This window comes from Nanorana parkeri, unplaced genomic scaffold (genome assembly GCF_000935625.1).
Source record: "Nanorana parkeri isolate BGI_ZX_2015 unplaced genomic scaffold, ASM93562v1 scaffold1511, whole genome shotgun sequence".
Lineage (NCBI taxonomy): Eukaryota > Metazoa > Chordata > Amphibia > Anura > Dicroglossidae > Nanorana > Nanorana parkeri.
Window position 1 is genome coordinate 139208 of NW_017307779.1, and position 11847 is coordinate 151054.

The window sequence follows — 11847 nt, forward strand, 5'->3', positions numbered from 1 at the left end:
TTTCTAATTGCTCGAGAACCTGGCCAATGAGAAAGCCAGGTGGGGAGTCATTACGCACCCCCTGGCTTCCTGATTGGCTAGAAATCCGGCTCCATTTCTTCGTCACCTGGTGACGAGGGAGCACGGAGACCACTTCTCAGCTAATCAGGAAGCCAGGTGGCGAGTCATTACACGCCGTCCGGCTTCCTTAATGAGACTTCCAGTATTGGTATTTGGTATTGGCGAGTATCAAAAAAAAAATATTGGTGCTTGTACTCGATACCCAAGATCCATTATCGGTGCATCCCTACTAATGACGCAGGTTACCTCCGAGTCACCCTTAAGTCATAAAACTGAGTTACATTATTAACCCAATTTCATAACTTCGAATTGGAGAGAGAGATATGGCACAAATAGCTGTGTCTCGTCGGGACGAGAACATACTGTACATACCAACAATAGTTTATGACAGTCAATGGGCTGACAGGTGACATTTACCCTCCTAGCCCAACCATCATTTATATCTCCGCCAAGTTTGGTTTCAATCTAAAGCTAACTTCAGGATGCATCATAATTTAGGGGTTGTCAGTATTGGATATGAATATTCAATTATCCTCTTACTTATTAATTTAACAGCTTGGGAGGAGCAGAGGAGGATATCGTAAAGGCTTAGCCCTTCTGCTCCCCCTCCCCAGCCCTACCTTAGGGGCCGGCTTGGTGACACTGTTTTCTTGCTGCACTGATGAACAAGGTATATTGGAATACATAAATGTTTATGTTTTGCTTTGTTCTGCGCGTACAAATACATGCCCAAAACAGCTAATGTGTGAATGGCCTTACAGTGATGTAATCTGTTGGAGAGAGATGGCGAGCTACAGCGATGTGAGCTACAAGCAATGTGATCTCTTGGTAAGGGATGGTGAGCTACAGCGATGCGATTTCTTAGGAGGGGATAGTGAGTTACAGTCAGAGCCAGCCTGAAGGTGCCCATACACTGTACGATTATCGTACGATAATCGCGGGAAATCCCGCGATCGTAAGATAATCTCAAAGTGTATGGAAGGCGTGCGACCGTTTCTACTGTACGGTCGCACGTCTTCCATCGAGCAAGCACACTTGAAAACCCGCTGGGATTCGTACGATTCTCGGCGGGTTAGTGGCCTGCTTGTTCGACAACTGTTGAACGGCCGGTGTGCGCACGCGCACACTGCCCGTTTGCAGCCATCGGAAAAGCCCGCCCCCTATTGCAGTCATCGCAAGCCCGCCCCTCAGGGGCGATGATCGCAAGTACGATCTGCCTGTCCAGCTTTTAATTAGCTTACAACCATCGCAAGACTTTTGTCTTGCGATGGTAGTAAGGTGTATGGGCACCTTTAGGCCTTTAGGCGCCCTGTGCGAGAAAGCTTTACAGTACAGTACAGTGACCACACCTCTCAGTGACCACACCCATTTCTCCAATACCCGCACCATTTGAAGCCTCTCATTTTGTTCAGCCACAAAAAAACATAATGAAAAGAAAAACTTGTATTCAAAGGTATTAAATTTGTTAGCACAATATAAGTATTCCTAATAAATAAAACAACAGTAGACAAACAAGTGGTAACCAATAAATGTTAAACTAAAATAGTCTGTAAAAATAAAGTGTCAGGGTGTCATGCAGACCCTTTTTTCATCATGGTTTTGACAGTCGTTGGTTCTGCAATCTTCTCCCCGCTTGTCCATCCTAATGACAGCACTCCCTCCTTCGCCCCCCTGCTGGCTCCAGCGCTCCATTTCTCCTCGTTTCCGCGCGGCCTCTGCCCATACAGGCAGGGGAGAGCAGCGGGGATCCGAGGAGAAGCTGCAGACTGTGCCACCCCTCTACTCCCGATGCCATTGCCTCGGTGGCCTTGTGGAGAATCCGGCCCTGCCTGCAGTTTGTGTCATAGCGAGCTGTGCTGGCCACCTGGCGCCCCTGTTGCCATGGTGCACAGCTAGCACACCCCAAAGGTCGGCCTTGGTTACTGAGATGTAATCTGTTGGGGAGAGATAGTGAGTGACAGGGATGTAATCTCCTGGGAAGTGACGGTGAGCTACAGCAATGTGATCCCCTGGGAAGAGATGTGAGCTACAGCATTGTGATCTCCTGGGTAGAGATGTGAGCTACAGCGATGTGATCCCCTGGGAAGAGATGTGAGCTACAACGATGTCCTCTGGGAAGAGATGTGAGCTATAACTATGTGATCTCCTGGAAAGCGATGTGAGCTACAGCAATGTGATCTCCTGGGAAGAGATGTGAGCTACAGCAATGTGATCTTCGGGAAAGAAATGCGAGCTACAGTGATGTGATCTCCTGGGAAGTGACCATGAGCTACAGCAATGTGATCTCCTGGGAAGGGAGGATGAGGTACATGTATGTAAGCTCCTGGGAAGATATGTGAGCTACAGTAATGTGATCTCATGGGAAGGGAGGATGAGGTACATGTATGTAAGCTCCTGGGAAGATATGTGAGCTACAGTAATGTGATCTCCTGGGAAGTGAGGATGAGGTACATGTATGTAAGCTCCTGGGAAGAGATGTGAGCTACAGTAATGTGATCTCCTGGGAATGGATGGTGAGCTATAGTAATGTGAGCTCCTGGGAAAGGTTGGTGAACTACAGTGATGTGATCTCCTGGGAATGGATGGTGAGCTATGGGGATGTGAGCTCCTGGGAAAGGACGGGGAGCTATAGTGATGTGATATCCTGGGAATGGATGGTGAGCTATGGGGATGTGAGCTCCTGGGAAAGGTTGGTGAACTACAGTGATGTGATCTCCTGGGAATGGATGGTGAGCTATGGGGATGTGAGCTCCTGGGAAAGGGCGGTGAGGTACAGTGATGTGATCTCCTGGGAATGGATGGTGAGCTATAGGGATGTGAGCTCCTGGGAAAGGACATGGAGCTACAGTGATATGATCTCCTGGGAATGGACTGTGAGTTATAGGGATGTGAGCTCCTGGGAAAGACGGTGAGCTACAGCGATGTGATCTCCTGGGAAGGGATGGTGAACTACAAATGTGAGGATGTGATCTCCAGGGAGTGCAGAATGGCAGTGGGGATGAGGCACTAGGGTAAACCGGAACACTGTAGCTTTTCCTGTTTCTGGTAACTGGCTCACTTTTGGCTACATTCTTGCAGATCATTTTTAATAGTATGATACATCAGTGTTTGTTTTTTGCATGTTTCTTAACGTTGCCCATTTAGTTGCACTCCTAATCTCATACGTTGCTATAATGTGCTAGGCAGACAGAAATTTCCACTATTAGCTTTATATAATAAATGATTTGTGTAGAATTGATATTGTACAGGTAGCATGGAGTAATACCAGGCATGTCCACAAGATGGCAGTACTGACTGCCACACACTATCTTGTTAGTAATAAATGACCCGTGTATGGCATGAAATAGATATTCCGATCGGAGCCGTGACCTATACGTATATTTGGTGGGTCGGATAATACAGATTGTGATCTAATACTTTCTGATTTGTTTTGAAGGTGATGGATGTGAATGGCCGAGCTCGGTGCCCTTTCCCTGGCGCTCCTCCTTCCCTCCCGAACAGGGCGGTGCAGGAGGCGGCACCTGGTCACACTCGGGTGTCCGTTGGTGGTAAAGAGAAGAGCAGCTGGAGCAGTGATCGTGTTTATCGTATCCCGGGGTGATTGGACTGCGATTTCATATCCTGACATAGAGGGCTGGGTGACCGGGCATTGACAGATCTGCATCTCCTGCCAGCCAGCATGGTCACCAGGGTGTACACAGCATCTTCATCCTGCTCTACCTTGGTGAGTCTCCTATACATGTGGCTTACTTTTCTTTTTAAACTGCACTTCCCTCTCTGAATGCTGATGTGGAATGTCACGGTCAATGGGGATCACTAGGAATGCCTGCATTTCAACCTGCTGCAGAGAACATATATAATAACACGACTTTCTCTACACTGATCACTTAACTTTCACCATGTGAAATTACCAAGCAATGCAACAAAATTCACATGTATTATTCTTTTTAAAGTGTATGGAAACCAGGGCTGAACAAATCCCAGGAGCCAGGTAGCCAATGATCCTTAAAAATGACAGCCAGCGCCTAACTTTTAAGGGAATTTTCTAGTTCTTGTGAATGGAGTTGGCTCCTAAAAAAAAAAAAAAATCCTGCTTGTTCCTGGATTCCAGATTCACCTCTGATGTAAACTCATGAACAATGATGTCATATATTGCAGCTTACCAGTCATCAGATGCGGACACTGTATTTGTTTACTCTTTCTTAAGGTTCAGTACGTTTTCCCCACGTGCAGGAACATACCTGTTTACCCTGCCCGAGATCCTGTGTCCTTGTAACTTTCTGTGGACGGAACTGAAATCTCACACAATGTTGGCTGTCATGCAGAGAAAAAACAACATATTTAGATAATTTTTTTTGCCTCTGAATAAGTTCTGTTTTCAGCCAAGGCTTCCCAGCACATTGTAGTTGAGATCATATTTTGGAGCAGCGTTCAGGGGAATAAAAATAAAATGCCCCAAACCTGCGCTCAGAGAGGAGCTCACTGGTATAATTTATGCACATGCATGTGTAAATGCATGAAAACGAGTACATTCATTCTAATGGCTAGGATTAAGGAATATTCTACCCAATAGGATTAGCTTACACACATCAGTAAACAGAAGACAGGCAACAGTACCCAGAAAGATCCAATGTAGATGGGAGTATTTTAATACATTTGTGTGCAGGAGCCCTTATCAACTTTCCCAGCTATCTTCTGTGAACTACAAAGCAGTGCCCCTCTGTGTAACGGGAATGAGGAGAGCGGAAGGTGTTTTCAGTCTAAGGGCTTGTTCACACCATGTCCACTTGCCTCTCCCTTTTAGATTATAAGCCCTCAGGGGCAGGGCACTCCTTTCCATCTTGTCTTGTATTGTGGTTGTAATATCTTCCTTATATTGTAGCGCGCTGCACAAACTGTTGACGCTATATAAATCCTGTACAATAATAATGACCAGACCAGTTTATTCTTGGACTAAAAAAGCATCCCAATGTATCCCTATGGTATTTCTGGGTTCTTTTCACACCAGCGCAGTCTGTTCCAGTCCAGACCCCCCCCCCCCCCCCAAAAAAAAATGCTTTTTTTCATTTTCTCTGGTCTGGAATGCATGAAAACGCATGCAAATGCACTGGAATGCACCTGAAAGATTATTTTAAACTAAAAAAAACAGCAACGCCACAAAAATGCACTGCATTTGCAGATCTGGTCCGAACATGGTGTGAACAAAGCCTATCAGGAGAGTAGCCTAGTGCAGGTGGGCAGATTAATATGTAATTCGGAATCCAGAGTCTATTCAATTTTTAAGGAGTATTTGCTACCTGGGTCTTGGGATTTGTCCAGCCCTGGCCTAGTGTGACAACTCTGTTCCTTTTTATAGGGACAGTACAAGGAGCGTTGTCACCCTGGGACAGGAAGTGTGTTACTGGCAGGATCACCAGAGGAAATTAAAGTGGAAAAAAACTTAAAGGAAAATAAATGCAGCTACTACATCTAAGGGCTTGTCTACTGCAATCTATTACATTGTTGTTTTTAGAGTTTAGATGGGCTTTAAATTCTGTTATTTTTAAAACTGTATCTCAATCCTTCTATTTTATTTAAGTACCTGTGATTTAAATTTGTTTTACTAAAACTCTGCAGCACTTGTCCTCAGGGGATCTATTTAAATAATATCACTGGGAAGCAACACATTAGAGACTGTTCGTTTTTGACAATTCCAGTCCTTCAAGTCCTGGTGGGATTGTTTAACTATTTCTGTCATTGTTTGTGTACTTGTTTGGCTTTTTCATATTGCTGTTGATTATGTCTGCCTTTATCACTGGACTTCTGTATGACTGTCGTCACTATTTCCGAGTCATTGTAAATATTTGGATCTAGGCTCCTGTCTGCTGATTCATCAGTTACTGGTTAACTCGGAGAACATATCGGCCTCCTAAACGAGCAGAGAGGAATGTTTTCCCCAGACTTCCATAATCATCTGATGATGTCACAGACAACATGGTCTTTTAAACTTGTCAAGGCGGCTGTTACCTTTTGAAGCCAACCAGGATTACCTCCCGGCCATTGCATTGTACACCCTCCCCCCCCCCCCCCCAAAACACACACCCAAACAAAAAAACCCCCAAAAACAACTAACCCAATACCATCCACACAGTAATAGATTGATCAATAACCATGATAAAACCAGGAAACTGTAGTGTGGAAAATGATGGCTGCAACCCTTTATTTGGGTTTAACACAAAATGTGATCGTTTTTAACCTTTTTATTATACCGCAGCTTTAGCTATAAATACACAGAACAATACTGGCATTAAATCTTTTACCCAGGGATAGGCATCCTTGACACTTTAGCCAACTACAAATCCCGTTATGCCTCTGGGCGTCGTGCTTGTGGCTATCAGTCTTGCATTGCCTCATGGGACTTGTAGTTCCACAAGAGCTGGGGTCCTGAGATTGCCTACCCCTGCTTTAACCAAACCACCTGCTCAGTCTTCCAGGGCTTGAGCACCAAGTATCTGTTGCATGCCACCATGTACCACCAGAAACGCTGTCCACCCACCAAGGCGGGTGACGGTACCTCCAATGACGTTGAAGACACAACAAAGGGAAGGAGGGGAGATTTAAGAAAAAAACGAATTTCCATCCAAATTTCAGCTTCCATTGAGGTGTGTGTGTGTGTGTGTGTGTGTGTGTATATGTGTATAGGAGCAAGTCTGTCCAATCAAGGAGCCAGCAGGATTTTTTTAGGAGCCAGCTTCATTAACAACAACTACAGAAGATCTCAAGAAGTTAGGTGCCAGCTGTATTTTTTAAGGAGCATTGAGATTCGTCCAGCCCTGCCATAAGAATAATACAGGAGGGAAAGCAAGGGGTGCTTGTACGTGGTGACAGATCTTGTGGGGACACTTCATTAGCTCCATGTCCGTAGCAGTTTTATTCAGCCTCATGTACAGTTCATTCTAAAACCTGGGCTAGTTTGACCTAGTTATATGGCTGCTATATCTGGTTTATGCTCATTGCCAGGCAAAGGCAATACAGCCTGTACCTTACACCACCAGCCTAACCCACTGCACCAGTATGGAGCGTGGCTTTTGCACCCTTTTTACATGCCCCACACAGTTTCGTCAGATGGCAACTGATAACATCTTTAGAGCTGAATGCTTTTCACTCTCTCCTTTTCTGGACTGCCTCAATTTTTGGTCAGCATCTGGTACTGATTCTGAGGCCTGCTTATCTTCTGTGATGTCTAAAGCTGGCCATACACCTATAGATGGTCAGATGGAAAAAGTGCAACATATTCCCCCATCTACGCTAAACTGTGTGGATGGAGGAATCTCCCGCTGGGCCAAGCTTCACTATCTTGCTAGTCGGCCCCGCTGGCTCTCAAAATACCTGAACAGTGCCTGCATCCAATCAGATTGTTCAGGTGTTTTGACAGCCAGCGGGGTTGACTAGCAAGATACTGACGCTTGGCCCAGCTGGAGATTCCTCCAACCACACAGTTTAGTGTAGATGGAGGAATCTGTTGCACCTTTTTCATCTGACCATAGAAAATCTGCAGATATTCTATAGGTGTATGGCCAGCTTTACAAATAAGGAAGGCATGTTGGATATTGGGCAGTCTGGTAGACCGGCCCTGAACATGTTATGTTTCCTGAGTGTAAGTGTCTTACATTTTGAGTGTGGCTTAAATGCATGTGCCTAAAGCTGATGTTTTAACAGTTCAGGTAATATGGTGGTATTTGCTTTCTAGGTATAGCTTGGTGGTGGTCGTCACTCTCTGCAATAGTTTGACTTTGGCAGTTCTTCCCTTCCTCTTATGATGGCCATTGTAGTACTGACTTGGCTGCAGTGTTGTTTGCATTTATTTCCTGGCTATAGAATTGGTTAGGTCTTGGCTCTAGTGGTAAGTTCTTGGATCTGTTGGTAGTCATCCATTGACTATAACGGTGGTCTCTCTTTTGGGCCTAGTCGTCATTAGGTTCAATGTCTTTTGGGTCTAGGAGCAGTGGCCTAACCATCAAAATCAAGTGGGAGAAAATCTCATAGACAGTACTATTAAAAACCAGGGGTGGCAAACCTCCGGCCCTCCAGCTGTGGTGGAACTACAAATCCCATGAGGCATTGCAAGATTCTCACAGCCACAGACATGACTCCCGAAGAGAGAGGCATCATGGGATTTGTAGTTTGCTGGAGGGCCGGAGGTTTGCTACCCCTGTTTTAAACCTTCCGAACTCTATTTAAAACAAACGAACATTTTGCTTGGGCTTATACTGTAATGTATCGTAACCGAGCAATTGTGAGGATTGGCAAATCAATACATGGTGAGTAGAGTACTGTATGCCTAAAATGTATGAAGCCCCTTTACCTTGCATGCACATAGTTTCTGTTCAACTGCAGTATATATGGTTCATGTAAAGGCAAAATCTGGCTCCTGGTTTAGTTGTTCAACGCATATTGGAATCCGAGTGTGTCCACCTTCCATGTATGATCTTCAACAATAGCAGTGTGCTTGTCTGAAACGTACGTGATCATGCTTTTACTAAAGTGTCAGCCTTTAACAGCTGGGGTTTCCAAATACCTGTTGTAAACAAATCTGTTGGTAGTGTAACTAGGTTTAACTCTGTGAAAGATGCAGTAACTTACAAGAGCTTCAACATTTGCCTACAACCACACAAAGCTGTAATCTCATATGTGGGAAAAGCTGATCTATCATTTTTATTCGCAAAGTGACCTTTATGGATAAACAAGAATACAGAACAAGGTTTCAGTGCTGCCAATACATGTTCTAATTGATGTGCTTTCACATAAACTAGTACTACTTTTTAATATATACACCATGTTTTGCCTCCCTGACTTTCAATAAATGTTTCCTGCAAATTCAGGCATGTATGCGGACAGTAGAACCTATCAAACTATCTCCACTGAGGATTTAGCACATTGTATTCCAGATTCCTATCTGCTTATGTTCTAAAGATAAGGTGCTAGGCAATCCAGTGCATTACTTGAACTTTAAAGCATCTTAGACCCCCCAAAGGATGTCATTTATTGCAGTTTGCCAGTCCTTAGAAAAGGTGGCTGCGTTAGTTTTCTTTTTTCAGGATTTTCCTTTACTTTTTACCTGGTAGCCTTGTAAATTATTACATTTATTATTGTACAGGATTTATATTCAGTTGCAGTTCTACAGTCGTACGCTCAATTAAGAGGAAAGGCGTTTGTAGAAACTGTTTACCATCATACACCCTGAAAGGTATAATAGAAGTCTTACTGTGCTTCATTACTGGTTTATTCACTTCATACACTCAGAAGGAAATACATTTTGTTACATAACTGAAAGAGTAATGCACAATGAAATAATAATTATGATGCGTGTATAAACGGAGAAGCCACATTCCTGCGAGGCCTATACTACTTATCAGTCACGGTTGAATTGTCCTGCCAAAAGTGAGGTATATCAAATGAAGCAAGTTTAACGAATGCGTTACTAAGCAGATGAGATTTATAGTTCTACAATCCGGATATATTTCTATACTCTGTGCAATGGTAATTCTGCCAATTCATAAAGAGACCGGTTGTGCAAGCAGTAGATAGGATCTGTAGTTCACACAATCTGCATATCATACACTGGTGTTGGAAGTAACGCATGGCATTTATAGTATCATAGACATGGATCTCATTCCTATGCAACAGATGGAATCAGTAGCTCTATGGGCTAACAAGGGGGCCCTTCAAGGTGTCCAGGAGCAGCAGGAGATTTCCTAGAAAAGAATACCCTCATGTGCTAGAAGCTGCTGGGGCAGACGGGGATCAGGGCTGTGTCAGCGTAGCAGGGTTATTGCTCAGCATCCACAACTAAAGTAGGACGCTGAGCAATTCTAAACCCTGCGGTTTTAAGCTGACAGCTCTTGCAAGGGGGGCAGTGTGGCTGTGGACGGCTGCGGGCGACCTCACTGGAACGCATAGAGGTGAGTCTATTACAATAGTACCGACACAGCTCTTTACAAAATGATAACACTTCCTGCCCCTAGGTGGGTACACTCACTCCTCTACTGTATATATGGATGGAGCCATGGTTGTCCCCAAGACTGGACTACACGTCTGTCTTTTGTTCATCTCCATTGTATGAGTGATGTGGAGATTAATATTTTACCAAAGAAAAATGAAATTGTTGTTTTTGCTTTCACGTCACAGGAAGTGGCCAGGACATTTCTTGCAAGATCAATTTTCTGCAATAGCCAAGAGTGTTCTTAGCCTGAAAAGGGAAAACTAATTCAGCCACCACATCAAAGGACTTCTAAGCTGCAGGATAAAAATTTTTTTGTTCTTGGGTTTAGTTATCCTTTAAAGTGGGAGGGTCTGTTTAATCACATGGCCTGTCCCAATATAGTAATAAGAGAAATATTGCACCCCTTGAAATCCCTGTAGCACCTTTTGGTAGGCATTAGGATCTGGAAATGCCAAAAAGAAGAGTTGATATGTTTGCACGTTTTCTTGATGAACCAGCCAAACTTTTCACAGTGGGTGCCCCTGTCTGAATTCTTCCACTCGGCATCCTTTGACCATATAATTGAAGGAGCCGTATGGAAAATTTGGCTGCCGTCACTGTTTCGATATTCTGATAGTGGCATGCCTGCTGCTGTTAGAATACACAGGACATAGCAAGAGATTGGTTATATTTTCTTTCTGTTCAGCCGACAGGTTGATTGAAAAAATATAACCGTGTATGGCCAGCGTAAGCAAATTTGTATTTGTCAGTTTTAGACTGCTATAGCTGGCTGGGGATTGAAATGTAGAATTGCTAGCAGTTTGGTGTAGCAGTCCTGGACAAGTCACCTCAGAATCTAGAAGCAAGCACTGAAAAGTTAGGAGCCAGCAACAATGTGGCCTATATACCTCCTGGACTTGACCTGCTTGTTGTGATATTGCTTGATAAATTGATTTGACACCTAATGGGTTGCATCTTATGCTGGGCAAAACCTTACAACCATGGCAACACTTTTGTCTTGCGATGGTTGTAAGGTAATTAAAAAAAAATGTACAATCTGCCTATCTTGGACAGGCAGATCGTACTTGCGATGATCGCAAGCCCCGCTGAGGGGCGGACTTCCGATGACCGCAATGCTAAACGGGCAGTGGGCGCTTGCGGCTTTTATTATGCGAACATGCCACAAACCAGCCGAAAATCGTACGATGTTCGGCTGGTTTTCGGACATGTTCCTGAGATAAAAGTTGTGCGACCTCTGCTACTGTAAGGTGTCTTACAGTAGCAGTGTGTTCTTACAGTGTGCCTTCCACACATCTTGCGATAATCGTACGATCGCGGGATTTCCCGCGATTATCGTACGATTATCGCAAGGTGTGTGGGCACCTTTTAGCCTGATGAATCCAGCCTGCCGAGTACTTGCATGTGTGCTGGGCAGAACGATAGCTAGAAATGTTTTACCATTATGATCACTTTTAAACTGGGTTGTCAAAACACAAAACAGTCTGTTCTGCAGTATTACTGTCAGGAGAGAAACTTAGCTAGTGTGGTTATGGAGCTAAATTTAAAACACATCGGCTACATCTGGCAAGCATGAAACTTTGAGTAAATTTTGGTATGCTAGAGAGTTACAAATGTAAAAAGCAGCTTCATGATTATAGACCAAATGTTATTTAAATGATGTAATAGTACAGGGTCTATGGGGCTTGTCCTGAGGAGCCTTGACTACTGCTTTGTGGTTTCCTTTGCAGAATTCTTATTTATGTTTCTGTTGTTTTAAGTCTCTGCCTATTTTTTTTTTTTTTTGGGTGGGGGGAATTTTTTTTATT

General features: G+C 44.0%; 1 protein-coding gene across 1 annotated transcript in view; it reads left to right on the forward strand.

Moving 5' to 3' along the window:
• Positions 1 to 3497: 3497 nt before the first annotated feature.
• SH3BGRL2 (SH3 domain binding glutamate rich protein like 2) overlaps positions 3498 to 11847 on the forward strand; it is a 33095-nt gene continuing 24745 nt past the window's right edge. The window contains exon 1 of the mRNA XM_018570347.1: positions 3498 to 3784. Coding sequence (XP_018425849.1) covers positions 3740 to 3784 — 45 coding nt within the window. The 5' untranslated portion in view covers positions 3498 to 3739. The remainder of the gene's footprint in view (positions 3785 to 11847) is intronic.